The sequence below is a fragment of the Aspergillus vadensis genome (genome assembly GCF_003184925.1).
Source record: "Aspergillus vadensis CBS 113365 unplaced genomic scaffold BO88scaffold_35, whole genome shotgun sequence".
Lineage (NCBI taxonomy): Eukaryota > Fungi > Ascomycota > Eurotiomycetes > Eurotiales > Aspergillaceae > Aspergillus > Aspergillus vadensis.
Genome location: NW_020292073.1, coordinates 1 through 26,411, shown reverse-complemented (window position 1 = coordinate 26,411; position 26,411 = coordinate 1). Strand labels below are relative to the sequence as shown.

Here is a 26,411-nt window from a genome sequence, read left to right as displayed (position 1 = left end):
ATACAATTTTATTTAGCATTATTCAGGACAAAGGGTCGGATACTTACTACCCTCAATTTTATTCAGTAGGGAAATACAGGCGTTCATCGCGTTGTACGCAACACGGTTGCACTCCAACCACGCCCCTAATTTGTTAGCATAGTCTATAGCAGCAAACGATTAATACTTGCAGAATCTGTGTGCATCACATGGCTGGCAATCAACGGAATGCAAAACGAGCTGTTTTTCAGCGGCACTCAAATTGACACGCTTCTCCATTGCATTGTACAAGCAAGTCTGGACAACAATTGGACAAGAGTAGCCACGAGAATCTGATTTGAAGAAATTGATTTTTTCGACAACAGTTTTGCTGCATCATTAGCATTTATTTCAAGACGCTTTGTGTACATCAACATTCAACTCACGTCATGTAATATTGCATAAGACCAATTCTGAAGATATAATGGTAACCATAGTCTTTTGCCAACCGAGCGAGATCTTCGTTTGCCATCTGCTCAGCACGGACAAGGGCATAGTGGAACTGAAACAGGTCTTCCCCTTGGAGCAACTTTTCAATTGTTGGGTCAAGGATGCTTATAAGCTGGATGGGGTGACCTTCGATGTCGGCAACGGATGCATTAACACAATAGTCGGCCATGATGGCCTTCAGAGGTTTCCAGTGACGACGGACAGGTACATCAACAGATTTGCTTGGGCCATATACCTGATGGAAATGGAGATTCAATTCTTCACCGTTCGCCAATGCGGTAACATGCGCCATGAGTCTAGCAACACTCTGGTGGACAAGGAAAGAAGCTGAGATAAATGCTGCTCTCTCGCGAAGTTCAGCAGCAAGGAGAGTATTGCCAGCTATACCATCAAGATAGTGCAGTAGGGCATGAATCTTGACCTTCATCGTGAAGAACAAAGAGGAACTGTTAGATTCTGGAACCGAATGTGTTCAGAGGTTCAAGGAGGAGGAAGATGAACGGTACTAGAAAGTGATAGGACAGGAATGTAGAATGGATGTCAAGAAAGAAGACTAACATAGAAAGTTTGACTGGTGGTGTGTATGTATTAGCGCAAACAAACAATCAACAAGCGCCTTCGAAGCCAAACACAGAACTCGTATAGCTTCGTTATTAAATTCACGTCAACAAAGAATGGTACCCGCTGGCGCCACCGCCTAGACACAGCTCCATCTGTCAAGTCTAACACATGTGGGCACCTTTTAATACAGAGAGAATCTTATAATTGAAGACTGTCTCTGAATTACTTCTATGCTTGAAATCTCTGATGCCTTCCCATAGTTGCTCCCATGACTCTATAACCGCTGCTCAAGATCATGATTAATCTGTTCATACCTTGAGTCTTTCCTTGCCTTTATATCAAATGCCAAGATGACTTCTGTACCTCAAGCACTGAAGCCAACTACTGAGTCCAGCGACAAGCTTACAGAGCTACTTTGGCAGGATGCCTTGCGCCATCTTGGGTCCACGAATAACGAAGTTCTACTTCCAATAAATGTCATCGACATGATCGGCCAGACCAATGTTAACAAGATCAAGACTCGCCTTGGGTAAGACAGCTATAGCCACAATTGATCAATTATGTGCTCATATATGGTATTAGTGCTCTCATAGGTGCTTCAGTTGTGGCTTTCGCCGATGAGTCAATTAACGCTGTTCGTGTCATGCGTACTCCAGCGTATTCAGGCACAGCAATATCTGTAGCATCCCATGAGGTGTCATGCGAATCAATCACAGCACATATGAAGAAGCATGAGCGGCCTTCTGTTACTGTTAAGGCTGCTAAGGTTCCTCGTCCGCCAAATGCATTTATCCTGTACCGCCAACATCATCATCCTAAGCTCAAAGAGGCTCACCCGAATCTTTCAAATAACGAGATTTGTGAGTTTCCACTACTGTGCATACGTTGGATAATCGACTAATTTCCCCAGCTGTTATTCTAGGGAAACAGTGGAAGGCAGAATCCGAAGATATCAGGGTCGAGTTCAGAGCCCTGGCCGATGAGTTGAAGCGGAAGCATGCAGAAGCTCATCCCGACTACCAATACACACCACGTAAACCATCGGAAAAGAAACGTCGAACATCATCTCGCCGAAATTCCAAACAGACTGTAGAGAACAAGTCTCCAGATCTCACGACGGCCAGCACCATATCAACAAGTCCGTCAATCGACACATATGGGCCGATAAACGATATGGGAATTGAAGGGACGATGAATATCTTTACAGAATACAATATGCCAGAAATTTACCCCAGCGAATTGATATGCAGCGACATAATGCCAAGCGAACTACCACTTTTATCGGCCGATCACTTCCAGTTAGATACGGAGACATTGGGTTCGTTGATCGGGCAGGTTCATACAGACATCGGAAAAGGAACAGGAGTGTACGCCTCTCCATCGACCCATGTCAACTTAACAGACCGACATCTTGGCGAAACTGTCAACTTCTCCGAATTCATTTCCGATCTTTATTGAAAGGGGAAAGCATATTTTCACTTTCCGCCTTTGTTTCTCCCATTTTCTATATCTATTATACGGTCTTCAACGGCCAGCACGAAAATTAGAGGACACGACAGGTCCTTTATATGAAATTGTCGCGTCCACACTATACCCCTATGTACCTGGCCTAGAATCATGTCACCAAACTCTACTAGCTACCTTGTTTTCGGTTATTTCATCCTCTCGGATAAAATAAAAGCAGGCGGCGATGAAACCATATCTATATTTATTTAAGGAGCATGTATGTTTCACAATGACAATATATTTAGACAAGTCTATCGGATAGTACAGGTTTATCCAAAAAGCCGAATAATATATGCATCTTTGATAGTATGCGTAGCACTAGCACACACTGTCAACTTACAATAGAGAGCGAACATGAGCATTAGGGCCAACAATTAAGCACCCACTCCCTGCATTTCTGTAACTCACCAACTAAGGCCCGTATTGTGGCAATATTCTAGTAGTATTGGAAATTGGGCAAGATCTGTAGTATCTATGAAAAGGCTAGTAAGTTACCAGGCTGGAGACACCTCAAAACAGGGGGCTGGTTGAGTGTTACTTCATTGAGAAATGTCTGAACCCACAAATAAACGGTATTATGGAGACTTGATCTGGGCCTGTCTCTCGAGGGGACCAGAAATGTTTCGAGCAGGATCATTCACTGGCCAGACTGAAAGGAGAGAGGCATTCAGTTCCCATATTGATACGAAGCAGGCAAGCAGAGAGGAATCCATCTAAGAATGTCTCTTACTGCAGTTGTGGGTAGACGAAGGGGTCCTATGAGTTGGCGAGGCTTGTTGCTTAGAGGCACAAGATACTCAGCCGAGACTTATTGTCATTACTCATTAAGTAGCTATGGGTGCAATGCGAGTATGATTTTAGCTGAGGAACAAAAAGAGTGTGGGTTGTAAGCTGGAGTTCTTACTAGGTAACTTGCCCGGCGTCTGTTACATCAAACGCGGGTTGTGTTGGTGGTGAACGTTGTTATTACAGACAGCAATGACTACCTTACGATGGAAATACAAAACATAATCTGTGATTGTGTTTCATTTGTTGCTGTGGCTACCTACGACATTGAAGAATTCCTATCACTTGCCCAAATAAATGTCGGACAGCGCCATTGTGTACCTTTCTCCTTGTTGCCACTGGGTCCAAGAGGCCGAGGACAAATCCAAAAGGATCGCCCACAGTTGACGCCAGGCTTTTTGGTTGTCAAACTAATGCATGGCTCCTGGTGACTTTCGCATAGGGGTGCGCGCTTTTTGGTAAATAGCTTCGACCAATCTTCCTTGCTCGCAATTGGGTCGACGAATGTGTCATCATCTGTCGGGGTGTCTGATGTCGATGACACCGGTGGATTGGTTTCCTTTGTGGAGTCTGTGGTTACGGTCGCCGCAGCTTGCTCCTTGTCTATTGCTTGTGACTCTGCCGAAGAAATCATCTTGGATGGGGATGCAAGTTGTGGCATGGCACATATTTCATGGTCGGTCGTTGGTTCATCACGGCTCTGTGTGGCTGGGGAACTCTTCGGCTTGAAGAATCCCTTGAGCGTTCTCTGTCCAGCAACCGCCGGAGTGGGTGCTAAGCCAGCTACTGATTTGGAACGTTTAACAGGGGAGTCGCCCTTCTCGGACCGTTTACGGACAATTCCCTTTGGCTGGGGATCATTCTTGGGAATGGCGTGGTTGGCGACTGCTTCCGTTGGGAGCTTTTCGATAACAGCTTTCGATTCTCCATGATCCGAACCCGCACGCGAAAGCGTAGGGGTACTAGTTGGGGAGCTCTGGGGGGCGTTGTTGGGTCTGCGCGTGAACATGTCCTTGATGCTCCTTCGTTTGTCAAATTCCGGTATCAAGCGGCCCGAAGTCGGTAGTAAACACTTCGCCGTATACTCTTGTCGACGCTCACCATTTTCGAACATTCCAGGAGGGTTCATGATATCCCGGATGTTAAGTTGCGTCCCCCCAAGATGTACGGTTTCTTTGAACGTCGCATATACAGGACAATGGTCAGAGCCCTGCACGGTCATGATTAGCAAGCTCTCTTCTGGGTCAGGGAAGACTAGACTACCATAAGTCCTTCTTGTATGTTCGAATCGCAGAACCAGTCTTGCATATCCAAGCTACACAAGACATAGTCAATTCTTGAGCCATAATTTCCCGGGCGAGCATTGATTCGCTGCTCCCAGCAGGTGTACATTCCCTTGCGGTCCGGATGAAAAGAGCGACAGATGTCATGCAGAACAGGCTGTTCTCTTCCTTCTTCCCGTTCCCCGATCACCTTCCCGTCGGATAGCAACTGATTGAACACACGTCGTGCATGAGTGGATACGAACTCGTCTTCTGTCAATGTCCCTTTTCGGATAGCCTCCCCGGCATGAGCTGCATCGATCTCTCCTCGCGAGATATTCAAGTCGCCCGTTACAAACACCCTCTTTCCCATAGCTACTAAGTTACGGATCCGCGCGTCCATCAGATCGATAAAATTGCGGCGGAATGAGTCGCGGCTCTCATCCCTATTGGCCGGTGAATAGATGCCCAGCAGGACAAAGGCGGGAAACTCGAGAATGACGCAACGTCCCTCGGAGTCTAGCGTGGCTACATCAACATCAAACTGCGACAATTGCTCGATGGTGGGATAGCCACCAATCTGCTGATTCTCAGGAAGTTCCCGAAAGGGCACCGACGAGTTCGGGGGGCATAACATCCCCGAAAGACCTTCCTCAGCGCGAATAGGGGCACATGTAGAATTGCGTGTGTAGATTACGACACCAGAATAACCTATGGTGTTTGGTCAGACAAGCATTTATTCACAGACATATCGCACATACCTTTCTTGACTCTAGGCAGACTAAAATAACAATCCCAACCAGGCACTAGGACCATATCATCGCGCAAGTCTTTACGCTGGATTTTTGTTTCCTGGAAGACGACAATATCGGCCTCGAGGATGTCAAACATGGCCTTTCTAGAGTCAGTCTTCTGTTTGTAGAAGGAATGATGGAAAGCAGACCTCGAACGTCCGCTTGCCTCTCCATGGCTCGTAAGAAAACGGATTTCTGCATTAGTAGATCAGCAATGCTATTCCAGCATGCACCAGACAGCATCACATACCGAATCCCGTTGACTGAGCACTGTTAGCATCCTTATGGCAGGGTTAGGGCCCGGAAATCATACCGTTCCATGTTGTAATTCGAAACCCCATTCCGGCACTATGGATGCCAATCACACATGTCCGCCCAGGAGGTACCAGAGTATCCCATTCAACGAATATTGATAGATAAAAGCCCACCACTCATGTAAAGCTACCAACTTGATAGTCGACACCGACACCGATGATTCAAATCAACCAAGATGTAGTAGTAGATACAAAGCAGTGATTTACCTCGCCAATGCAACCGGGAAAAGAAGGGAGGCGACGAGGCAACGCCGAACCGAAGGCCGCAACAAAATATGCCTGAGGCAGTCTACGTCCAGGGAGACATAGACTGCCTGAGGCATGTATAGTCACGGGACAAAGGTTTACGAGCGGTGCATGTGGCACGTGACCAGGACTAGCCACTCCATCCCCGTGACCGTGACATCACGCGATCTGAGCCAATTGCTGACATAAGCCTAATGGGGAGCCAGCGAATCACGGGGACGCTAAACGGCTTTTGTTTCGTTAAGCCGGAAGGGCCGACGTCCGGGATAATCCCACCGTCAAAGACGTCGTCCCATCTCTCCAACGTCACTCCTCCACTCCATCCCACCTCCAGCCATGTTCCCTCAGCGTAACGCCCTTCGTCTGTCTCAGCGCGCTGCCCAGCAGCTGCGTGCTGCTCCGGTCCGCTCCACCGTCCAGCGCCGTCTCAACAGCTCCGACTCCAAGCTTCCCTCTTGGGCCGCCGACAACGCATTCAACCGCGAGAGAGAGGCCGTTAAGCACCATGCTGCTGCTACCAGTGGTGCGTATCCAGATCAATTGATGTCGTGGTTTTTCAAGGGTGTGTTTGTGCTAACTCAATGGCCGGTCTTCCTACTTCAGACCTGTGGCGCAAGCTCTCCATCTAGTATGTGGACTAGCTATTACTACCTCAATTGAACTTCTAATAACATTTACCTTCTTCGCAGCGCCGTCATTCCTATCCTGATTGCCGGAGGAATCAACTCTTACAACCTCTGGAACGAGCACTGGGAGCACTGGGCGCACATGCCCCCGCTTGAGGAGCGTACTGAGTACCCCTACCAGAACATCCGTGTGAAGAACTTCCCCTGGGGAGACGGTGACAAGGTGCGTACCAGAACTTGTATATTTTTATCGATCTTAATTTGGTTGCTGACGATGTTATCTTTTTTTTCCAGACCATCTTGTAAGTTCCTTACGCCTGAACCGTCCAGCGTCGCGTACAACTCGATAGTCATTTATAACCATGCCTTCTAACAAACTCACAGCTGGAACTCCGACGTCAACTACCACAACAAGGACAAGGCTACCTAAGTGCCCGCTGTCGATTTTGGGAGTACAGCGTCTTTTTTGATTGATTCTGACTGTTGACGGGAGGGCAAATCAAAAGACATGTATATTTACTGACAAAATATGCGGAAGTGAGAATAACGAGGCCAAGGCTCTCGTCGGTGGATTTGAGATAGCGCACCATACAATACTGCTAAGCCATTTTTCTTTTGTTGTGCTGCCTCGTTGTTTCTAATGACCAGTAACGGTCGTATTGGCTTTCTTGGGTATTTCTTCTACCCGTATCACAGGAGTAAACTGGCGCAGAGGCCGACGCCAAAGACTTTGTTGGTAGATTTGTTGTTTCCCCTGTCATTTTGCAATAATTTAAACATACAATTGACATCAGTGCGTGATTCAAAGTCAAGCCTCCCCAAAGTCTATCCTTGCTTGTCTCTTCAAGTCCAGGTACTTCGCCGCATAGTCATTTGCGAGGACCGGATCGCCCGTTAAATGCATAACAGTGGCTTTCTTGGCCACCATTTCACATTGGCCCCTGATATCTTCAATCTCCTCATATTGCTCATATGCACAGTCGAGGTACCCCAAAGCGCGAGTGACATGTTCCTTCCGCTGAACCGAGTTCGTCTGTCCCTCACTCCAGAGAGACCCCGCGATCCCCATATTCGCGTCCACAAGAAGCGAGTAGGCCTGTGCAGCCAAGCTACAGTCACCCGTTTCGAGAATTTGCGGCATGATGCTTTCAATCAGCTCAGACACGGCATCAAACTCGCGCATGCTCAGAAGGACGCCTGCCAGCACGCATATGGATTCCCAGAGGCTGGGGAGGAGACGCGAGCGGTGCGCGATACTGGCGGCTCTCATGGCAAGGGAGAAGCCGCGTTGTGGATGGCCTGTCTTCTGGAGGATGGAAGCCTTGAGACAGAGGAGCTTGACTTGCGTGAAAATGTCAAAGTTGTCTTGCTGGATAGCCTGCGCGGCTTTTTCAACCAGTTCGAGCGCGCCGCTGTAGTGGCCTTGTCGAATACGGAGGTCGATAGTGAGGATGGAAAGAAGAAGGGTGATGTCGTTGTCAGGGAGTTGGATGGCTTGCAGTTGAGCGAGGAGGTGTTCGGCTGCAACTCGGTTGTCGCTAGATGCTATGAGTCGATTGTCATGCAATTGAGTGCCAGGAACCTACCGGTATATCTGCCGTTGCAGCTGGAGGATACCAGAGAAGAATGTCCAATATTGGTATGTTTTGAGCGATCGAAGCTTGTCTGGGGAGATCTGGTTCATTCGGGCTGATACCTCTGTGTAGCGGCCCTGCTGTGCTAGCTTTGGAGGGTCAGTGATGTTGTTCGCTGAAAAGGACGTTTGACATACTAGTTGACAGCTACGAAACGTGCTCTTGAGATGGTCTTCAAACGGTGCTTTGTTTGCGTAGCATTCGCGAAAGGTCTCGCCGCTCAGCCATGCTAGATGTGTGATGCCTGCAATAAGGGTCTTAGAAGAGTTTATACAATGACATGATACGGATGCGTACCAATTCTAGAATAAAGTGCAGCCTGTAGCAGAAGCTGCGGGCCTACCGAGTTCGCCAGGTTCTTTGTAACGTTGAGGTGCGAGGCTCGAATTATGTTCTCGATAGACGAGGCCAGACTTTCTCCCTGGAAGATGTTATGTTTGATGATACATGATGTTCGTCGACGTTGGGAGACTTACATTACGCATCTCCAGCTTCGCTTCGCTCAATAGTGTTGTACTCAGAAGACTCCACATCTCTGTCTCTTTTGCCTTGGCCTTGAGAAATGCAAGGCCTTCTTTCTCGTTGCCCAACATTCCTGTGTTTTGAACATCTCTCATGTGCTCTGGAAAAGCCTTACCGAAGTGATACAACCAACTCATACAAAAATTTAAGCAGTTCATATCGTGGGATTCTCGAGCAATGGAAACAGCCTCCTGCATGGCAGAGACGGCCTCGCCATAGCATCCGAAATCCGCCTGCAAGATAGCAAGATTCAGCAACGCGTACTGATAGGAGCTTCGATCGCGACTGTGCATAGTGCAGTCGAAGTAACGGTGCAGGTTGTCAAATGATGACGGATAATCTCCTGCCCTCCAGGCATCAAGGAACCTAGAGAGTCAGCCAGCATCCCGAGGTGTCGCAGATCAATTAGCCAACGGCATACCTCAGATAGTGCACCAGATTAGGAACAGTCACACCGGACGTGATGATGCGTTCTAATTGTGCTTTCATGCCATCCGGCACTCTTCCCCCCAGACCTGAACAAGAGTCAGTATTCAATATGCGGGCATGTAGAGGGGGCTCATTACTCTGTAGCTCGCTTATTTGGAATTCTAGGAGCCGCTCGACATCCTTTGTGCTGACGTACTGCTCATCCTCCGAGTCATCCTCGATACTGCCGTAGGCGACCTGCGCAAGGGAATCCGTTGTATCCAATCCAAGGTTTAGCAGATTGATATCCACAGGTGCCTGCTCGAGAGATGGATTCTTCCGCGCCCATACATGGTACGTTGGCAGTCGATACTTGACAAACCCCCTCCAGAGCTTGACGGAGTCATGGAATTGCAGTCTGGTGAATTCTAGCTGGGAACGTCTGACAAACACACCCAAGGGAGAGCACCGAGACAGGCGCATACAGCCGGTCTCCGGTGCAAGGCCCGCATCTCGATCACGGATTTGTTCTTCTCGAGTCTTGGCTAGAATAGCCGAGATATCGGCGAAGAAGACTTCCAACGCATCGCAGCAATCGAGGGACCAGATCTTTTTCAGGAAAAGGTCCCAGATTGTACGGCCAGGGACGGAGGACGGGTGGCCCGTTAGTTTTTCCTTCAGGTCAGTGATGGAGACGGAGCATTGCGTTGTCTGATCTCCCGATGGGGAAATGGATTGTTCTCTTTCCAAGGGGCTGAGACAAGTTACCAGAAACGAGAGGACATGAATGGCGGAGGAGTTGGGAACAACACCTTCAGTATAGATGGAGATGAGACAAAGGAGGGCAACCTTGGAAGGGGTGAGATAGCGACTCATGGTGGTTAGAGGTCGTTATACATAGCCTGGCCCCACCAGGAGGAGGCTATGATAGTTGCAGCCACCACGCGGCCCTGCAGTTCGCAAAGTCAAGCAGCCAGGTGGAACCCAGGTGGTATTGGATTGTGCTGGGGGTGTACAACACGAGTGACCCAGGAGCAATGGGCAGAGTGGATGGTACTGGCTGTTTTGATTTTTGGGATGCAGTTGGCCAGACCAATCCTCGCGCAGACGGCAGGCATAAACAGAACCGTGGAGGAAAAGCGTGAAGGGAAAGAGGGAAAAATATAGTGGAGCGTAGGATATAAACAAGGAAAACAAAATAACAAGTACATACGACCACAGGGTGTGGAAAACAGGGCTTCCCGTCCGCTCAGCCGTACTTAAGCCACACGCCGGGAGGTTAGTAGTTGGGTGGGTGACCACCAGCGAATCCCTTCTGTTGTATGTTTTTTCCCTTTTTGTCTCCATCTACTATTTTATTTTTATTCTACTATATTTCGAAAATAACAGGGCTACTACTATCGTTTGTATACATCGGTTTCATGCAACGGGTCTCTATCACTGTTAAAACCAGTCTCAATGTAAACACGCAGCTTGCCCCTTGGTTACGGGTCGCTCATGGTGGGCGAGTATTGCTCATCATTACATCTTGCTACCCCTACTGGACCATTAGCTTGATAACACGAATTTTCAATGCTTCTCAATATACGATCCTCAAGTCTAAAGGCAACAAGAAGCACGGCATCATGTAGTGTGTCGTGAACAAACTTCTCCAACTCGGGTATGCCCTCATTGCCAGCACTCTTGGTAAAAAGACATGAATCATGGTGGTTGATATTGAGGCCAATGACAGTTTCCATGGGGGCATGAGTTAAGCAAGCTCCACGGTCAACCAACTGTGACGAAGTCAGCGTCTGCAGCTCCATAAGAACTGGTAACAGACCTGCTGGTATTTCCGGCGTAGCGGTATTGATCTGCTCTTCGATTGTCTCAATTCATAGATCGATAATATCGGAGACCGGAAGGAGATCTCCTCGAATCTATCGGCGAGATCGAGCAATATAGCGCCTTCTTGCTCAACACTGGATTTCGAGAGCTTCATTTTTCTACCTGTTGTTGCTCCCAAGATATCTCGGAAACGCATCAAGCTTGTAACCCTATCGCCATAACGGTGTGGAGTGCTGAAGAAAATAACGCCAGCTATAGCGTTGACAATCGACCCGTATCGATTAATCTGTTTATTAGCAACACACAAAACCTGCTTGACTATAAGGCCACCTCAACTGTGACAGACCAGTGAGATTGGCCTGTCTGTGGTCTGTTGAAAGTAGTACTACGTTAGCACGTTTCTACCGCGCCAAGGAAACAAAACCACGACAGCTTGGCCTACCGAATCTAGGTCTGAGCCTGATCTAAAATCGCTTAGTTTCTGGAGAAGATCATAACCTAGCATCAAAATCGACTCCCACGAGGGCTTTCTGCTTGTAACCCGCGAGGAGTATTCGTACGAGAGAACGCGTGCCTTAGCACCGGAGCCTGTAGGGATGCGAGCCAAGTTGGGTTGGCAAACGGCCAATTTTTAGGTGGGATTGTTCCGATTCCTGGAACGAGGATAATTCTAGGTCTAAAAGTAAGTGGATTTCCTGAGATGAGCCTAATGTGCGGTTTCTTACTCCACAGTATCCTGTGAAGTAACAGCCGGGTCCAGCAGTACCTGCAGGTGGCCAGCAGTTGGAATATTGGTGTCTGTTGTCATGGGTGAGAATTACCGAAAGGTTAGCTGTCCATATAAATAGAGTAGGAAACTAGGCTTCAGCAGTTTCCTTGGGAAGGTAATAGATAGCTTGGTTCATAACTGCTTGTCTTCCATCTAAGTTTCGCCCATAAGGCTCAGGTGCGGGGGTGGGCGCCTAGTACTAATCACACCACAGAGAGGTGTGCAAGTGATTGGAATATCTCCTTAAGTACGCATTAATGCCTACATAGCAGCCGTGCATGTCGTGTCGACTTCATTGAGGGATACTAGGCACGCCATCACTAAGTATAACCTTCAGAAGCGCTTTATCCACCTAAAGGGAACTTTTACACAACTCTAACAGCTACCCAAGGACAAAAGTCCGATGATTCTACTCAAGGGACACTTTAGCAGATCGGCATAGCCTGTAGCCAGGTTACAGAGCCCCTCAGCCGACGAATCACAGATTAAGTCACATCCCCATATCATTTGCTATTATTATTAGCACACGTGTGCTGTAAGGGTTTATGATCTGTCGAGTACCTCATAGTCCAAAAAAATGGAGAATTTGTGATTCATATATATATATGATAGTGTCTATTGTAGAATTTGCTGTAGTACTCGGGCAGTAGTCCTGACATAAGAGGTCTTAATTGACAGGCTTTACTGTAGTTAAGACGAGGTATTAACTACCCTGTCCGATAATTCCAGTCGGCACGGGATAGTGAGATTTTTTGGACTACCACTGATTGTGGGCTTGGCAGATTATACTCAATGGGTCTATCGAAATACTTGAAGTCACAGGGGATAACGGACTGGCACTACATATGTAAATGAGTCACGAATGCTGCGATCAACAGAATTCCTCAATGCATTGGTTTCTGGAGATTTGAAGACAAGTGAATATTAAAATATACATAGGTATTCTTTGTGGATTGACAAGTTGAGCATACATTTCTGGGAAATCTTGGGGGTATATTAGGTTTAGATCGAGAACACCCGACTTCAAGAATAGAAGTCATTCTCTCGATTCTTGCTGTCTTGAAGCGGATTAATTGAAAGGGCGACCCGTTGCGGAGTACCTTCATGATAAAGCAACGCCACATATATTCTGTTCATAGTTAGTTTCTCCATAACTGACAACTTGGAGCCATAGGTAAACATAACTTACCTGTCGTCTGGACCTGAATTCTTCGTACATCCCCAGCCAAAGCTGTCGGACGTGGCAATCATCTTGTTGACCGGTGGCAAGTTGTACTTCGCAAGGTGGCTGCGTCTCTTCGAGCACGTGCTGAGTGGCTGTGATCCATGGCTAGCGCAAAATTCGATTAGCTTAGCTGAATTTGGATCCGTTGGACGTCAATATTATGAATCAAATACCTTGGGAACAGGCCAGTCCGAGAAATGGAGGTACTTGGCAGCTTCTAGGACCCTCTCGGCATCCCACGTTTCATCTGCATTGCCTAGATAGGCTTCATGGTCCTTGGAGCGAAACTCCCCCGTCAGAAGCATATAAGGACGATGCGGGATAACAAGCGCTGTATCTCCATACAACCTGTTCACAATGTCCATGTCATATTCACCAGAAACACCATTCCATATCTCATCCGTTAGACGGCTGAACTCTGCTGTGGACGGTTGAATGAGCATTAGGGCGGAGGTAAAAACTCTGTCTTCTTGGTGGAACCAGTATGCCAGTGGCATAGCGACCGGAGCCGATGGGAGCAGAAATAGCTCGTCCAATGTCTTCATATTCCATGTTAGTTGTTACAATGGACAACACGCTTAACAGACGAACCTGTAGGAGAGTCGCGTCAGAGTCTAGGTGAAGGACTCTGTCGTATTCTGTTTGATTGAAAGTGAGAAGCTTCGTATAGCTCCTTGACCACGTTTCTGCACCGCTTTTAGTTCGACGTATTGCAGCAGTGACATCAAGCGACTTACCACCTCCCCCGCCCTTGTATATCACCTCCATTGGCTTGAGTTTGACCGCATATTCATCTCTTGCAAAACGTAGTAAACGAGCTTCTGGTGAATCATCTTTCTCAGACACGAGAAAATTAGATGGGTACATCAACACGAGATCAGCTTTGCTTCCAAGCCGATGGAGGGCCTCGAATATCATGACTGAGTTACACAAGTAAGATCTATCCGTTGCGTATTGTGTGTATGCAAATCGTGACCAATTTATATGCTTCTCGGGCAGATGATCAAGTTGACTTTCTTGCAGAGAAATTGAGGCGCTTAGATGTCGCAATGATATCGCGAGCATGGCTAGTATTGATATCGCTATCAACAGGGAGCGAGCAAATTTGGAATATTTTGAGGTCATATTCTTGTATATCGTCGGAAAAAATGCAAAGCTTGTGATCTGATGGCTGTAATATGTAGGTTTGTGCCAGCTCGCAGCAGCTATGGGAATAGAAGTATGTATAGCGAAAGGTTCAGTTGTCTAAAAGAGGATCTTCCACCAGAGATGATCCCACCCTCGGCTGTTCATACTAGCAGCCTTAGGGCAGCGCGAAATGTAAGACATTGCAGCGAGTAGCCATGAACTCCGAACTGGGCGGCTAAACGTCGGCCAGCCATATCTGACCCACGCTATAATAGCTAATGACCACAGCGACTAGTATGTTTGCTATAATCTCTTGAATGGCTGAAAGTAGTCCTGCTTTTAGTCTAGCGGTTAGCACTTCGACACTAAATTCGACGGGTAATATTGTCGTTGCCATCCCGAGGACCAGTATATCTCACCAAGCATAATTCTTTCTGTTGGTAAAGCTGCAGACCTGACTTAGTACTTTTCTCCCGCGATCACTTTCGTCAATCTGTATCCTTCAGATAATAAACATTAACATATGGTATGGGAGAGTTGTTAAAGACATTCTTTATTATTGGGCTCTTCTTTAAAGAGGTGGAGAACGGGTTCAAACGTCCGGTCTCCTTTAGTTCCGGGATGGTTCTGTCGCACTCCCACCCAGGGCGCTTGGCGTATCTCCGCAAGAGTACTACCATTGGCGCTCGACAGGCGTCATTTGCTTTCAAGATGCTTCGAGTCAAACACATCTCACACATCCCATTGTGATTGATCCCACCTCACGTACATATTTCAGGGTCTGAAGCGCTGTACAGATCAATCGACCTATAATATGCTGTCGATCTTCGTTTAATACAGTGACACTCCCGGTCGTCCAATTTCACGACACCATTGCTGCGCAAAGTCGCAGACTCTGGAATGAGATCATTGTCCGTAGCCATTAATAATTGTTCAGTACCCCAACTGTCGTCTTCCAAGATGTTTTCATGGTGAAACAGACACACTTTGTGCGTCAGTTGACATCTAGAAATCAGAATGTGTCAGTAGCCCCGAGACAGAAGTATCAGAGTCGTCCTGCCTACCTTGGACAATGTGACTCGAAGCCTGATACTGCCCTCTTGGAAAAGCTCGACCAGCTTGCTGCATAGCTGATGGGACCAGGTACCGTCTTTCATTGGAAAGATACGCACATCACGGTCCAGATTCCTAACAATATACTATCGATCTTAAGTGTTGCAGAACAAAGTTCTAGCGTCGTTCCATGATTGCCCAAACATGGGAATGGGAACGCTTGTCCATCACCAAGATGGGTTTCACCATCGCATAATCCACGATTGGAGGCGCTGGTTCTTAGGGCACGACGGTAGTTATCCTGCTGTCCATACAGAATTGGCAAATAGAGCGACAGTTTGGTTCAGTTCCCTTCGTGGAAACCGTGCTAAATTGTGGTTGATAGGGAAGACGCCCTAGGCCTCGAGAGAACAAACCTCTAGTCGCTATCATGGGAAGTCTGCTCGGGAAGCTCAATCAAACAAAATAGAAGTAATGACATATGTCGCAAACATGTCAGCTTCAGAGCGACAAGAAACAACAGGAACTGCTATTGCCTATTAGTACCTGAGTGGGACGGTTCACAGTATTTACATCCTGCTGTACACCGTAGGGGTGGCGCCCGGCCTTAAAAAGCATCTTACGTTGCTGTTTCGTCCAAGCGCTTTTCCTATGTCTGAGAGCAAAAATCTGAGGCTTGAATGGTGCGGAATTTCGCAGGATTGATCCTAACAAAGTCCTTTGAGGCTGCGTTTCCATCTCATGATCCTGGTTTGTCCACGTCAGGGCCGCTCGTGCTACTGGGGCTGCAAAGTCAGTGCCAGGAAGCTTCTCCATTTCACATTATACGGTGTACAGAGTGTGGACATCCAATTATATCAACGGCCTACGGCGCTTACAAAGGATTAGAGTTTTGGTTTGTCGTGGTCTGTGCCCTCCTTATCTTGTCTGCGCTAACTTTGGGTGGCTCGGTGCATCTTAATCCCTGCAGTGGATTCTGTGAGACGCGCTGGCTCTACATAATTCTCCTTCCCAGATACTACCATGAATTTTGTCCTTATAACTTCGAAGGAAAGGGAAAGCGGAGAAAAATGAAAAGGACATGTACACTCCAATATGGTGGATGAAAGATCTTTAAATGTTTAGTCTACTTCTATTAATGAGCCTGGGACATGATATACATGCACAGGGAAACATGCCTCAAGCCGCAATCAACAGCCTGTGGCGATAAGAATTTTAACGCACAAGTGCAATCGGAGATCCGCGAATTATAAAGGCTTATCTGATGCTAGAAGAAGTATTACAAAATGGGTAAGCTTTCGTGCCTCTGTCTTTGAACACACATTTTACCGTATGAAAGTCGGCTTTTATTCATGTGGTCAATAAAGATTCCATTCTTCTGCGCTTGTCATAAATTGAATATCCGATTTAGTAAAGAATTTATTACCTACCATAGATATCATATGGTTACGAGTTTCCGAGAACTCCAGCGTGCTCATCAGACTGCAAAAGAGGCGTGGAAACAATCAACAATGATGTATCTCCCCACAGTAGATAGTCTCAGACCTGTAGTAAAGCATTTAAACATGATATCGAGAATTAACCAAGGTAAACGACTAGGAATCCAAGCAGTTGATCAGCTGCACGGAGCCATGATCTCAAAGACTGCATGGCCGACATATGTTGCTCTCCCTTGTGTCGAGACTCTATACCTCATGATCATGACGCAGGAAGAAGCACCTTGCGAGCGATCGATATAGCAAGACGGAACTTTCCATCGCTGAGATAAATAAAAGTCAGTCAGTCGGGATCATCAGCTGCCGGCCATGTGACCGGGAGAGATGAAATTCACTGGTACTATTTTCCCGGTCATTGTTTCCCCATCAGCTTCCCGTAAACAAACGCGCTGCAACGGTTTCTCCTCCCAGAAGTAGACAGCGATACAAGCTCAAACACAAGCAGAAGATCAAGCTCATCATCTACATAGCTTCATCGAAGCATCATTACCCAAATCGAACTCCTTGACTATCAGCGGAGGCACCGACAACAAATGGCCCCCGCACTAAAGGCGGGGCACTTCCAGACTCACGAGTCCCCCGCATCCGGCACCATCATCATCCGCGACTCTCTCTATGGCGACCACTCCATTACCGAGCCCATCCTGGTCGACCTGCTTCAATCTTCCGATCTCCGTCGACTGATTGGAATCTGTCAACATGGTGTAACGGGACACCTCGGCCTTCTACCCAAACAAGTCAAGATCACGCGCTTCGAGCATTCCGTCGGGGCATTCCTGCTCGTCCGCATTGCCGGGGGAAGCGTCGAAGAACAGGTAACCGCTCTTTTGCACGACATCAGCCACACAGTGCTCAGCCATGTGGTAGACTGGGCGCTTTCAAAACCAGGCGAGGAGAGTTACCACGAAGTCCATAAAGCACGGTATATTCGTACGACGCAGATTCCCAAGATCCTGACCAAGCATGGCGTTCCGCAGACTGTCTTGGATGAAGAGCAGTACCCGCTTGTCGAAATGGCGGCACCACATCTCTGCGCAGACCGACTGGATTACGCCCTGCGGGATATAATTGCGTTTGGGATACTCCAGCTGAGTGATGCGCACCGGGTTGTCGCAAGCTTGAAAGCGTTCCCTGATGCAGTTTCTCCGAATCGGATGCTTGTGCTCGGGGATCAGAAGGCGGCCCTAGACCTTGCGAGGGCGTATCTGGTTGCGGACCGGGAGGTTTGGTCTAACCCTACGCATGTTGAGATGTATAGAGGGACTGGACAGCTGATTGGGAATCTTGTACACGAAGAACGGATCCACGAGAAGGTGCTGTGGAGCACGACGGATGATCAGTTCTGGCAGTTATTGAAGGATATTGCGGATCCGGAGGAATCGGAGATGCTAGAGAGGTTTGAGACTGAAGGACTGGTGGAGGAGGATGGCTTGCGCCTACACAAAAATGCCAAGGTTCGTACTATTGACCCCGATGTTTATGTTTCTGGCACACAAGCAGTTGCGCTGTCGGTGGTGGATCCGGACTGGGCTGCTGAGCGTGAGAGATATATCCGGGGAAGAGAGGCCACACGGGAAGTGTGATTGTAACATTACAACTGGTTTAATAAGGATAAGTAGATGAGAATGAATTTGCTATGAACGAGATAATCATTTTCTACCTACCATTACTCTCCATAAATCTATTGACCTCCACTACGATATAGTAAATATATTTGCCTCAGGCAAACAACCCCGCTGGCTCTTATCAACCCACCAATTGCGGGCGTCCAAAGTATGACTCCCCCACGAACCCCTCCATTGCGTCCCCAAACTAACCTCCAAACTACTAACTTTCTCTAGCCTTCATTCCTTTCAAACTTCTTCTTTATCCACGCCCCTCTTATCCACGCCCCTCTCATCCACCCATTGTCTCCAATCCACCCTAAACAATGGCCACCGCATACACCCAAACCGACCTCCAGGGCGCCCTGCCCCTCATCGCGCGCGGCAAGGTGCGCGATCTGTACGAGATCGACGACAAAACCCTCCTCTTCATCGCGACCGACCGCATCTCCGCCTACGATGTGATTATGGAAAATGTACTCTACCCTATACCATCCATATATACTCAATCCCCTACTCCCCCATACATATGAACAAATACTAACTAAGAGTCAAATAGGGCATCCCCAACAAAGGCATCCTCCTCACCCTCTGCACCCGCAAATGGTTCGAAGTGCTCACCACCGCCCTCCCCACCCTCCGCACGCACTTCCTGACCCTCGACCTACCCCCACAAATCCCCGAGTCGCTGCGCCCCGTCCTCCAGAACCGCAGCATGCAGGTCCGCAAGCTCCGCATCCTGCCCATTGAGGCCATCGTGCGCGGTTACATCACCGGCTCCGCGTGGAAGGAGTACCAGACTCACGGCACGGTGCATGGTCTTCCTGTCAAGGCCGGGTTGAGGGAGAGTGAGGCGTTCCCCGATGGACCTATCTATACCCCGAGTACGAAGGCCGAGTTGGGTGAGCATGATGAGAATATTCATCCGGATAAGGGTATATCCACCCCACTTCCATTGTTGTATGAGAGAGAAGAAGGCTAATTGTTGGTATAGCTGTTGAGATCATCGGAGAGAAATACGCTGCTACTGTCGCTTCTCTGTCCGTTCAGCTGTACAAGATCGCCCACGAGTATGCGCTCTCCCGCGGTGTGATCATCGCTGACACCAAGTTCGAGTTCGGTGTTGATGAGGAGACTGGTGAGGTGGTGCTTGCTGATGAGGTGTTGACGCCGGATTCGTCGCGGTTCTGGCCTAAGGATACCTATGAGATTGGACGGGGACAGGCCAGTTTCGATAAGCAGTTCCTCCGCGATTGGTTGGTCAAGGAGGGGTTGAAGGGCAAGGAGGGTGTCCGGATGACTGATGAGATTGCGGAGAAGACTAGTGAGAAGTATAAGGAGGCGTGGGAGAAGATCACCGGTGGTAACTAAACTAATTATCAGTCCTAATATGGACTTTGTATGAGTTAAAAACAAAATGTCATGAAAAGGGAAATGGTAGACTAGTTAGGCACTAGAAAGGTTATATTACTGTTTTGTACAATCTAGATATGGTATCAAGTTAGTTACTTTCCTGCATCCGCACCTACGCCTCCCACTCATCCTTCAATCCCTTCAACCCCTTCGCCTTAGGCTCTCCTCCCTCTTTCACACTCTCCCTCTGACCCTGAACCTCCTTCTGCCCCTTCCCCCCAACCTCACCCATCCACCCCGTCATCACCCCTTCATCAACCGGCAAGGCATCCGCCCCACAAATCCTCCTCTCCTCCTCAATCTCCGCCTCACTCATACCATTCGTCGCCCAAACCTTCTGAATCCTCAAATCATACGGGCCCTCCACCCGATCCGTCAACCCAATACCCACACTCTTAATCCGCTGCCGAATAATTGACGTCTGCGGCTCAACCACCATACCATGATTCGTGCGCACAAACGAGTTAAACGGCAACAGGATCGTCTCCCATCCCGTCCCACCCGAGGTCGTAGCACTCGAGCTACCACTACCCATGACAATACTGTCCGGCGGAACATCAGACAAAGCAGCGGGGATGCTACCATTAGGGTACAACCGGTCCGCTAGATCCGAGGAGTCCGCGTCGGAGGTAGAGAAGGAAGGTTGCACGCGGTGATGCCGCGTGTAGAGACGGTGTTGGTGGATATCGGTCTCGACGATGGAATCGGTCTGGATGTTGACGGTGTACCGACGGCCGTCGGATTTTACTCGCAGTGCGAGATAGGTGTACGGATCGACGTCCCAGAAGAGTCGGCCGAAGAGCCAGAAGCCGCGGTCGTGGTTGCGGAAGGCGGCGTAGCCTATATTAGTATTATCACGCATATTAGCCCTGGTTATTCAAGATGGAAGGCGGAAGGATATGGAGGAGGGGGTATACCTGTCCGCTCAACCCGCCAGTTCTTGGGAAGCTTGGTCGAGATACTTCCATGGAAACGCGCATGTGCTGGACTGTTCGTGGCTGGGTCCGCAGGGACGTAGTCTAGACTGGCGGTGCTGTAACCTCCGACGACGCGGTCGGCCATGGTCTTGCAGCTGGCGACCGACGACTCATCTTCGAAGTCGAGGAGGACGTAGGGCTTGGTTGGGGTGGAGAGGGCTTCGTTGTTCCAAGCTGGAGGTTTTTTTTTTATCAATCAGTTTATCGGTCTCGATCTGTTAGTTTGGTTAGTGGAGATGGGGAGAAGCGCACCGATTCGGGATAGACGGCCGAATTCCTCAACGCTGCGTTTGAGGAAGCCGGATGGCTTTGCAGCTAGGCATCGGGCCGTGGGGAACATGTTGGCTTGGGTAGATAGAAATCAAGCCAATTGGGGGATGTTGGTGCAGGTGTAAAGGTGCCGCGGCGATGCGTCGAGGAGATTCTCGGACCTGCGCATGACGTCGGAATTTCGCTGGCCGTGCGGGCCTGAGGCAGAAGCTGTCCGGTTTAGTTGTCCGGTCTCGGTGGTTGGAGGGTCACCGCCTAGGGAGATATAAATGTGTAGGCTTCTGTGATTCATGGTAGCCTGGTGTGGAATGGACTATGACTTGACGCTGCAAATATGAAGGTGAGTATAAGAGTGGTATCTAGTGTGTTCTGTTGTTTTGTTGTATATCGCTAACTTTTTCTCATTTAGGGGACTCCTTCGAAAGCAGCTAATATTGCTAGGGTGCGACATTAAAAAACCTATATATTCACTCAGATAGGCTTGGGCCTATAAAATAGCCACTGCATATAGCAGGTATTTTTCACGCAGTATCCTTGAGCAGCATGATTGCTGTTGGTCTACACAGTACTAGTACAAGTACTAGTAGTAGTACTGTGTAGGCCAACAGCATCCTTCCCATCAGCATAGATTCGCCAGTTGTCTCATTCTGCTGGCAGAATCTAATGCGGTGAGAATAGCAGTTGTCATGATATGCGTGTATCCCGCCAATCATATTGCGAGCGCATACATCGGTTGTTGGCCAATAATAACCAAGTGCACCCTGAGTCAGACGACGAGATGGATGCATCAATGGGTTTTGTTGGAGTTGAACTAAACAGTGAAGACGTCTCTAGGAGTTTACACAAGTCATCGGAGAGTGATGTATATCATGACTTTATTCTAGGCTTTTTTTCGAGCAGGAATCACCCCCGAGTGAACAGCCTGCCGCTCTCTTGATATACTGGCATCTTCTGGTGTGTGGCAATCATCACGAAAGATTCCATTCTGCTATATTTGGCAGGCCACAAACATGTTCACGATCAAATAGCAAGCCTACAGCTCTAAGGGCTTCATGTCAGGTAGATATGCTACTTATTCGAATACATATATATCCTCAAGCCGTTTGGCTTCGCATCTGTTGAGCCCAAAGGATTCTACAGTCTTGCATCATTAGATTCTGTGCTCCTGAGATAATCCATAACCTCGTCTCGACGTCACGGCCAGGAAGATGCCATTTTCCTACCGCTGCCAGGAGACGGCAATTTCCTCAGCCTTCCCTCTTCTCTTTCCTTCCTCACCACTCTCTCCATCACACACTCATCAAGATACCTTCTATCACACTGACTATTTCCCAACAATCTATTCTCTGCTTGTTCTACAATACGCCAGATATACTAGCCTCTTTATTTATCCTTAGCTCATATACTACCTCGATAATAGTCTAGAGGTGTAATACAACAGTCGTCATGGCTGCGCCGTTCTTCGCCCCCCATCCCTCAACTGCCCAGCCTCAGCTGCTTCATCCATCTTTCTGGTCTCCTGGACATCAGCCACAGTCACCTTGGATTACCAGAGAAAACGCCCAGTTAAGGCTCCCCACAAATGCCTGTGTGCATGTGGGAAAGTAAGAACAGCTCTTCATGACGCATATATTTCCTAGAATCCTAACGCTGTCTAGTCTCTCCAGCGGCGTCTGTCCGAATATCCTCCGGCACGAACTGGAGCAGCTCTTCTCCCAGTTTGGAGTGTGCTGGGCGCAGGTTCGCGCAGGAAGGACAGGTCTTTATAGCGGTTGGGTTCAGTTTACAGTAATCTACCCTTGGCACTAGCGACCGATTTGTGTACTACAAAGTAAGATCAGAGCTAACCAACTTCGCTTACAGCATAGGTCCCACGCTCAAGCAGCTATCGGGCAGCACCAGAATATCTTCCTCAGAGATCGTCCTCTGAGAGTAGAGGCTGCAAACGGCCTCAGTATGTCTTCCTTGCTGACTCTACAAAGATGATCTTGTCTGACAGTATCGCAGGAGGCCGTGGAGAACCGGTGGTGAATCACGGTGAAAGGGCTGGGCTAAACACGTCGCCACTATATATGCCCTCCATGGCCATACCGCCCAGCCAGCCTGCCGCGTATGGGCCTCCTCTATTGTATAGCTGGTCGCCGGCTGTACCAGTACACGGTAATCTTCACGTACCTCCTCCTGTCTCTGGTGCTTTACCTCCCGGACCATCATACCCTACTCATCACACATTATCATCGCAAGACCCCCACGCACATACAACACAATCACCTTCCTCCCCCTCCTCCTCTTCTTCCCCGTCAAACAACAATCTTGACACGCAGCCTACGACACCCGGCTGCGATGAAATAGTAGAATTCGAGGCCAATCAAGAAGGGGACGGCACCAAGGACAACCGATCCATCCTTCCCTGCGACATGCTACTATCCACCGGCCGCACAGTTAGGGATTACGTTGACGAAATGAAGATGGTACGGGGTATCGAACTCAATGAAGAGGCCACCCGTGAGCTCATCGTGGAGGTGGAGGAAGAGGCACGGGATCATGGTCTGTTGCCTGTGCTGACATCCAAGCCAGACTGAGCGATATCAGTTGGGATGAGAACGAGAGGTTTCTTGTAAACAAAACAGCCTCTTTCGCTTCTTTCTCCTCTTTCTATTTTCTTCTTCTTTTTGTCTTTTCTTTTTCTCCCTCTCTCTCTCTCTCTTACCTTCTCTTTTCTCGCCTCCTTTTTCTTTCTGAAATATATATACCATTGGCGTTTTGAACATACTGGGCTGTCATTAGTCATACCAGTAAAAAAAAATCAAATACTCATATCTGCAATCATTGTCCAAGCCTGAGACAGATACCACACATTGATCTTCATTTGACCAAGATGGCATGTTTCTATTCGTGTATCTAGACCCGAACAAACACATGCAAAAATAGCTGACAAGAAGTAGTTACTAGACCAACAGAACAGTCTAATGCCAACAGCCTACTACATGTCGCTCCCCCACCCCAGTTCTGAACCCGAACAGCGCGAAAAAACCACAAATACACTCTCTCCTCCCAAACCCACTAAACACCAACAACCGAACTACAAACAACCTGGTCATGTACAGGAGCGGAACAGCACTTAGCCTGCTGTCCTACCTCTCCGCAAATGGTCACCAAATCAGTACCATTTGTTGGCTGTCGGGAAGCTGTTCAAATAAATAAAAGTCAGAACATCCAACGGACGAAGTTGAGGGGAAAAGTTTTAGGTCTCAATTTTTTTTTGTTCTCCAAAGGAAGTTTCGGTTCTAACAAGCGATCAAGAAAACAACTTACGAGCATCGCAGTTCAAGTCAGAGGGTTTCAGGACATCGCTAGCGCAGCACTGGGGGGAGGTTTTCTCGGGGCAGATGGAGGATTGAGCGATGGTGAAGCTGGTAGAGGCTGTGAGGAAGAAGAGGGAAACTGCTGTGATGAAGGTCTTCATGTTTATTTGCTCTTGATTGATTTTATGGATGGAGCTGGAAGGAAGTGCAGATAGATGCTTTTGGCGTCGTCCTACTACAGAGGTTGTGGAGTATACAATTTGTGAATAGTACTGTATAGTTGGGGGAATTGTTAGGGACCTAAATACCCCCCTCCCCTTCTACTATAACCCCCTCCATCCTACTATTATGTTCCCTAGAGCCCTTTTTTGGCTGATGGGTGAGCGTTTGCTTTTTCTGAGATGCTATATCTGGGGGAACGAGACTATTGACGGAATCCGGAGTAACTATTTTATTGCTCACCATTAGTTCCCTTGTAACTACAGTAATGAGTAAAGGCTCAGTAGGGATCTGTAGAGAGTAACTAGGTTCGATTATTCAAATACAAAAGTTATTTCAAAGTTCCCTCGATATATCTAATTTGCTGTACTAATACTAATTTATCATTTGCCAGATGAACTAGATTACACATGCCTAGTATATTAGCCACCCATTCTTGTTTCCCCCTCCTCCCCCCCTCTTGCCAGCACAGCGCACATGCTCAACAACTCATCCCTGGCTAACAACTTTCAACTCCAGCCAGTTACAGTACAGTAGTACTCAGAAAGCGGTACTACACATAGGAGTCTGAGCCTCGCCCAATGTCGAAGTAGCACAGCAATTAGCGTTTTTATTCTGCTCATGACAAGCGACAGCCCAGTTCAAGAGGGCTGGTTGCTTGCTTCTCGGCTAGCTATGAAGGAAGTGGTCCACTGATGAATGAGAAACTATGAAAGGGCAAGTACTACTAGCTGCTGGGGAGTTCTTATATAAAATACACATTCTTGACAAGAACTATTAGTGTGGTAACCAAGTAGCCTATCATATCAATGACGTTAGGGGCCAGACTAATGGCCCAATGAGCATGTATTTAATGGCTGTCGACGGAATGCGGAGTAACTATTAGTGACAACTTTGAGGTCAGAGATCTACAAAGAAGGTGACAATATCATTTAATATTGACAAGCTGCATGAACTATGGTGGATGCATAATAGGGAATAGAGGATGCTACGATCACTACTTTGTGTAGAATTATATCCTGATACAACTACATATTTGAAAAGCATTGCTACAATCAATTACAAGTAAGATACCTGCTCATACTAGGGTTAAGCTGTTTGTGTCTTGTACCACCTATCAAAGCAAAAGAAATCATGAAGAAAAAACTACTACTTATTAAGATGAAACCCTAGAATCTATACTTTGATCAACTTAGACCTATACTATTTAACACTACTGACCACCCAATTCTAATTGATCTTCTGCCCAACTGTAGAGCAAATAGAAAGAAAGAAAGAAAGTAAGTAAGTAAGCCATAAAACCAATATACCATACCCTAGAATATTCGCCAAATCAATTGAATTTACACTGATAACATACACCTCTCCAATCTACTTCAAACCGATCAAACGAGTCTTCGATAAATTTCCGAGACCTAAATCCTCATATAACCTCTAACATGACAAGTAGTAGTAGTAGACAGTTGAGCCATATAAATACATAAAAAAAACAGGCACTCTAGTACCTACACCAAGATAACCTCCCCTCCCCTTCCCTCCCCTACCCAATAGTGCAATGCAATGCATACTAACTAATTAAGCACCAATCACCTGACTACAGACATCCTCCAGCAAGGTTTCAGATTGAACACAGCACCGAGCCTCCTTCTGCTGCGCTTTACAAATGGAGTTCAACTCGGCAGCGCTGGTTGGGGTTGTGCTAACTATATAAAGACGATAGGCAGTTAGCAGTCACAAGTCTATAATACTGATACAGCAAGCAGCCAAACTTACGTTCTACACAGCGCGTAGGAAATAGGTCCGAGCCTTCGACAGTGCAGCACTTAGGGGTGTTATTCAAAGGACAGAGTGATGAAGCGGCGGTAAGGCTGGAGGCCGTGGCGATTAGGAGGGGGATGGCGAAGATCTTCATGTTGCGAGAGGGTTGATGGACTGAGAGGAAGAATTGAAGAAGAAGAAGAAGAAGGAGGAGGAGGAGGAGGAGGAGGAGGAGGAGGA

At 47.8% G+C, this 26,411-nt stretch overlaps 13 protein-coding genes across 13 annotated transcripts; 5 read left to right on the top strand and 8 right to left on the bottom strand.

Moving 5' to 3' along the window:
• Positions 1 to 400: 400 nt before the first annotated feature.
• On the bottom strand, positions 401 to 895 carry MAT1-2-4 (putative mating locus protein; the record flags this gene model as incomplete). The annotated part of the gene is made up of 1 exon (XM_025709210.1): positions 401 to 895. The coding sequence occupies one exon, from the start codon at positions 893 to 895 to the stop codon at positions 401 to 403; it is 495 nt and encodes a 164-aa protein (XP_025557638.1).
• A 484-nt stretch (positions 896 to 1,379) lies between these two features.
• On the top strand, positions 1,380 to 2,487 carry BO88DRAFT_458526 (HMG-box domain-containing protein; the record flags this gene model as incomplete). The annotated part of the gene is made up of 3 exons (XM_025711047.1): positions 1,380 to 1,558; positions 1,612 to 1,889; positions 1,940 to 2,487. The coding sequence occupies 3 exons, from the start codon at positions 1,380 to 1,382 to the stop codon at positions 2,485 to 2,487; spliced, it is 1,005 nt and encodes a 334-aa protein (XP_025557637.1).
• Positions 2,488 to 3,555: 1,068 nt separating this feature from the next.
• Positions 3,556 to 5,924, bottom strand: BO88DRAFT_447342 (DNA-(apurinic or apyrimidinic site) lyase APN2). Its single transcript, XM_025710360.1, has 6 exons — positions 5,691 to 5,924; positions 5,628 to 5,640; positions 5,527 to 5,572; positions 5,345 to 5,477; positions 4,585 to 5,294; positions 3,556 to 4,531 (listed from the first exon to the last, which is right to left on the bottom strand). The coding sequence occupies exons 1-6, from the start codon at positions 5,716 to 5,718 to the stop codon at positions 3,581 to 3,583; spliced, it is 1,881 nt and encodes a 626-aa protein (XP_025557636.1). The 5' UTR covers positions 5,719 to 5,924; the 3' UTR covers positions 3,556 to 3,580.
• A 267-nt stretch (positions 5,925 to 6,191) lies between these two features.
• BO88DRAFT_190973 (cytochrome c oxidase subunit VIa) lies at positions 6,192 to 7,227 on the top strand. The gene is made up of 5 exons (XM_025701817.1): positions 6,192 to 6,460; positions 6,541 to 6,565; positions 6,627 to 6,786; positions 6,858 to 6,865; positions 6,948 to 7,227. The coding sequence occupies exons 1-5, from the start codon at positions 6,274 to 6,276 to the stop codon at positions 6,991 to 6,993; spliced, it is 426 nt and encodes a 141-aa protein (XP_025557635.1). The 5' UTR covers positions 6,192 to 6,273; the 3' UTR covers positions 6,994 to 7,227.
• A 144-nt stretch (positions 7,228 to 7,371) lies between these two features.
• BO88DRAFT_352251 (putative anaphase-promoting complex subunit Apc5) lies at positions 7,372 to 10,003 on the bottom strand (the record flags this gene model as incomplete). The annotated part of the gene is made up of 7 exons (XM_025703582.1): positions 7,372 to 8,101; positions 8,150 to 8,286; positions 8,335 to 8,441; positions 8,495 to 8,618; positions 8,674 to 9,085; positions 9,141 to 9,234; positions 9,286 to 10,003. 7 exons carry the CDS (start codon positions 10,001 to 10,003, stop codon positions 7,372 to 7,374), a joined length of 2,322 nt encoding a protein of 773 aa, XP_025557634.1.
• A 608-nt stretch (positions 10,004 to 10,611) lies between these two features.
• Positions 10,612 to 11,762, bottom strand: BO88DRAFT_439071 (uncharacterized protein; the record flags this gene model as incomplete). Its single annotated transcript, XM_025709699.1, is given in 5 exon segments — positions 10,612 to 10,902; positions 10,950 to 11,240; positions 11,260 to 11,324; positions 11,515 to 11,630; positions 11,680 to 11,762. The coding sequence occupies 5 exon segments, from the start codon at positions 11,760 to 11,762 to the stop codon at positions 10,612 to 10,614; spliced, it is 846 nt and encodes a 281-aa protein (XP_025557633.1).
• An 856-nt stretch (positions 11,763 to 12,618) lies between these two features.
• BO88DRAFT_375354 (glucose N-acetyltransferase) lies at positions 12,619 to 13,866 on the bottom strand (the record flags this gene model as incomplete). Its single annotated transcript, XM_025704332.1, has 5 exons — positions 12,619 to 12,852; positions 12,913 to 13,053; positions 13,122 to 13,487; positions 13,540 to 13,634; positions 13,686 to 13,866. The coding sequence occupies 5 exons, from the start codon at positions 13,864 to 13,866 to the stop codon at positions 12,826 to 12,828; spliced, it is 810 nt and encodes a 269-aa protein (XP_025557632.1). The 3' UTR covers positions 12,619 to 12,825.
• Positions 13,867 to 14,837: 971 nt separating this feature from the next.
• BO88DRAFT_419884 (uncharacterized protein) lies at positions 14,838 to 15,945 on the bottom strand (the record flags this gene model as incomplete). The annotated part of the gene is made up of 4 exons (XM_025708418.1): positions 14,838 to 15,081; positions 15,141 to 15,206; positions 15,249 to 15,430; positions 15,676 to 15,945. 4 exons carry the CDS (start codon positions 15,943 to 15,945, stop codon positions 14,838 to 14,840), a joined length of 762 nt encoding a protein of 253 aa, XP_025557631.1.
• A 1,061-nt stretch (positions 15,946 to 17,006) lies between these two features.
• BO88DRAFT_408841 (metal dependent phosphohydrolase) lies at positions 17,007 to 18,270 on the top strand. The gene has a single exon (XM_025707813.1). The coding sequence runs from the start codon at positions 17,159 to 17,161 to the stop codon at positions 18,206 to 18,208; it is 1,050 nt and encodes a 349-aa protein (XP_025557630.1). The 5' UTR covers positions 17,007 to 17,158; the 3' UTR covers positions 18,209 to 18,270.
• Positions 18,271 to 18,462: 192 nt separating this feature from the next.
• Positions 18,463 to 19,705, top strand: BO88DRAFT_447338 (phosphoribosylaminoimidazolesuccinocarboxamide synthase). The gene is made up of 3 exons (XM_025710359.1): positions 18,463 to 18,705; positions 18,789 to 19,164; positions 19,224 to 19,705. The coding sequence occupies exons 1-3, from the start codon at positions 18,556 to 18,558 to the stop codon at positions 19,598 to 19,600; spliced, it is 903 nt and encodes a 300-aa protein (XP_025557629.1). The 5' UTR covers positions 18,463 to 18,555; the 3' UTR covers positions 19,601 to 19,705.
• On the bottom strand, positions 19,678 to 20,979 carry BO88DRAFT_398226 (CIA30 family protein). Its single transcript, XM_025705311.1, has 3 exons — positions 20,872 to 20,979; positions 20,560 to 20,793; positions 19,678 to 20,482 (listed from the first exon to the last, which is right to left on the bottom strand). The coding sequence occupies exons 1-3, from the start codon at positions 20,957 to 20,959 to the stop codon at positions 19,755 to 19,757; spliced, it is 1,050 nt and encodes a 349-aa protein (XP_025557628.1). The 5' UTR covers positions 20,960 to 20,979; the 3' UTR covers positions 19,678 to 19,754.
• A 1,356-nt stretch (positions 20,980 to 22,335) lies between these two features.
• BO88DRAFT_475357 (uncharacterized protein) lies at positions 22,336 to 23,495 on the top strand (the record flags this gene model as incomplete). The annotated part of the gene is made up of 4 exons (XM_025711872.1): positions 22,336 to 22,493; positions 22,548 to 22,677; positions 22,753 to 22,843; positions 22,897 to 23,495. 4 exons carry the CDS (start codon positions 22,336 to 22,338, stop codon positions 23,469 to 23,471), a joined length of 954 nt encoding a protein of 317 aa, XP_025557627.1. The 3' UTR covers positions 23,472 to 23,495.
• A 2,446-nt stretch (positions 23,496 to 25,941) lies between these two features.
• BO88DRAFT_408838 (uncharacterized protein) lies at positions 25,942 to 26,383 on the bottom strand. The gene is made up of 2 exons (XM_025707812.1): positions 26,187 to 26,383; positions 25,942 to 26,116 (listed from the first exon to the last, which is right to left on the bottom strand). The coding sequence occupies exons 1-2, from the start codon at positions 26,323 to 26,325 to the stop codon at positions 25,989 to 25,991; spliced, it is 267 nt and encodes an 88-aa protein (XP_025557626.1). The 5' UTR covers positions 26,326 to 26,383; the 3' UTR covers positions 25,942 to 25,988.
• Between the last annotated feature and the right edge of the window lie 28 nt (positions 26,384 to 26,411).

Bases quoted from the DNA above. Each gene is read 5' to 3' on its own strand.
- BO88DRAFT_190973 (XM_025701817.1), top strand. From the start codon at position 6,274: ATGTTCCCTCAGCGTAACGCCCTTCGTCTGTCTCAGCGCGCTGCCCAG. The intron at 6,461-6,540 runs GTGCGTATCCAG...TTCCTACTTCAG, and splicing joins CCATGCTGCTGCTACCAGTG to ACCTGTGGCGCAAGCTCTCC. The intron at 6,566-6,626 runs GTATGTGGACTA...CCTTCTTCGCAG, and splicing joins TGGCGCAAGCTCTCCATCTA to CGCCGTCATTCCTATCCTGA.
- BO88DRAFT_408841 (XM_025707813.1), top strand. From the start codon at position 17,159: ATGGCCCCCGCACTAAAGGCGGGGCACTTCCAGACTCACGAGTCCCCC.
- BO88DRAFT_408838 (XM_025707812.1), bottom strand. From the start codon at position 26,325: ATGAAGATCTTCGCCATCCCCCTCCTAATCGCCACGGCCTCCAGCCTT. The intron at 26,117-26,186 runs GTAAGTTTGGCT...GTCTTTATATAG, and splicing joins TCCTACGCGCTGTGTAGAAC to TTAGCACAACCCCAACCAGC.
- BO88DRAFT_447338 (XM_025710359.1), top strand. From the start codon at position 18,556: ATGGCCACCGCATACACCCAAACCGACCTCCAGGGCGCCCTGCCCCTC. The intron at 18,706-18,788 runs GTACTCTACCCT...AGAGTCAAATAG, and splicing joins ACGATGTGATTATGGAAAAT to GGCATCCCCAACAAAGGCAT. The intron at 19,165-19,223 runs GTATATCCACCC...TTGTTGGTATAG, and splicing joins GAATATTCATCCGGATAAGG to CTGTTGAGATCATCGGAGAG.
- BO88DRAFT_398226 (XM_025705311.1), bottom strand. From the start codon at position 20,959: ATGTTCCCCACGGCCCGATGCCTAGCTGCAAAGCCATCCGGCTTCCTC. The intron at 20,794-20,871 runs GTGCGCTTCTCC...AAAAACCTCCAG, and splicing joins CGGCCGTCTATCCCGAATCG to CTTGGAACAACGAAGCCCTC. The intron at 20,483-20,559 runs GTATACCCCCTC...ATACTAATATAG, and splicing joins CTGGCGGGTTGAGCGGACAG to GCTACGCCGCCTTCCGCAAC.
- BO88DRAFT_447342 (XM_025710360.1), bottom strand. From the start codon at position 5,718: ATGGGGTTTCGAATTACAACATGGAACG. The intron at 5,478-5,526 runs GTCTGCTTTCCA...GACTCTAGAAAG, and splicing joins GAGGCAAGCGGACGTTCGAG to GCCATGTTTGACATCCTCGA. The intron at 4,532-4,584 runs GTAGTCTAGTCT...ATGACCGTGCAG, and splicing joins ACATACAAGAAGGACTTATG to GGCTCTGACCATTGTCCTGT.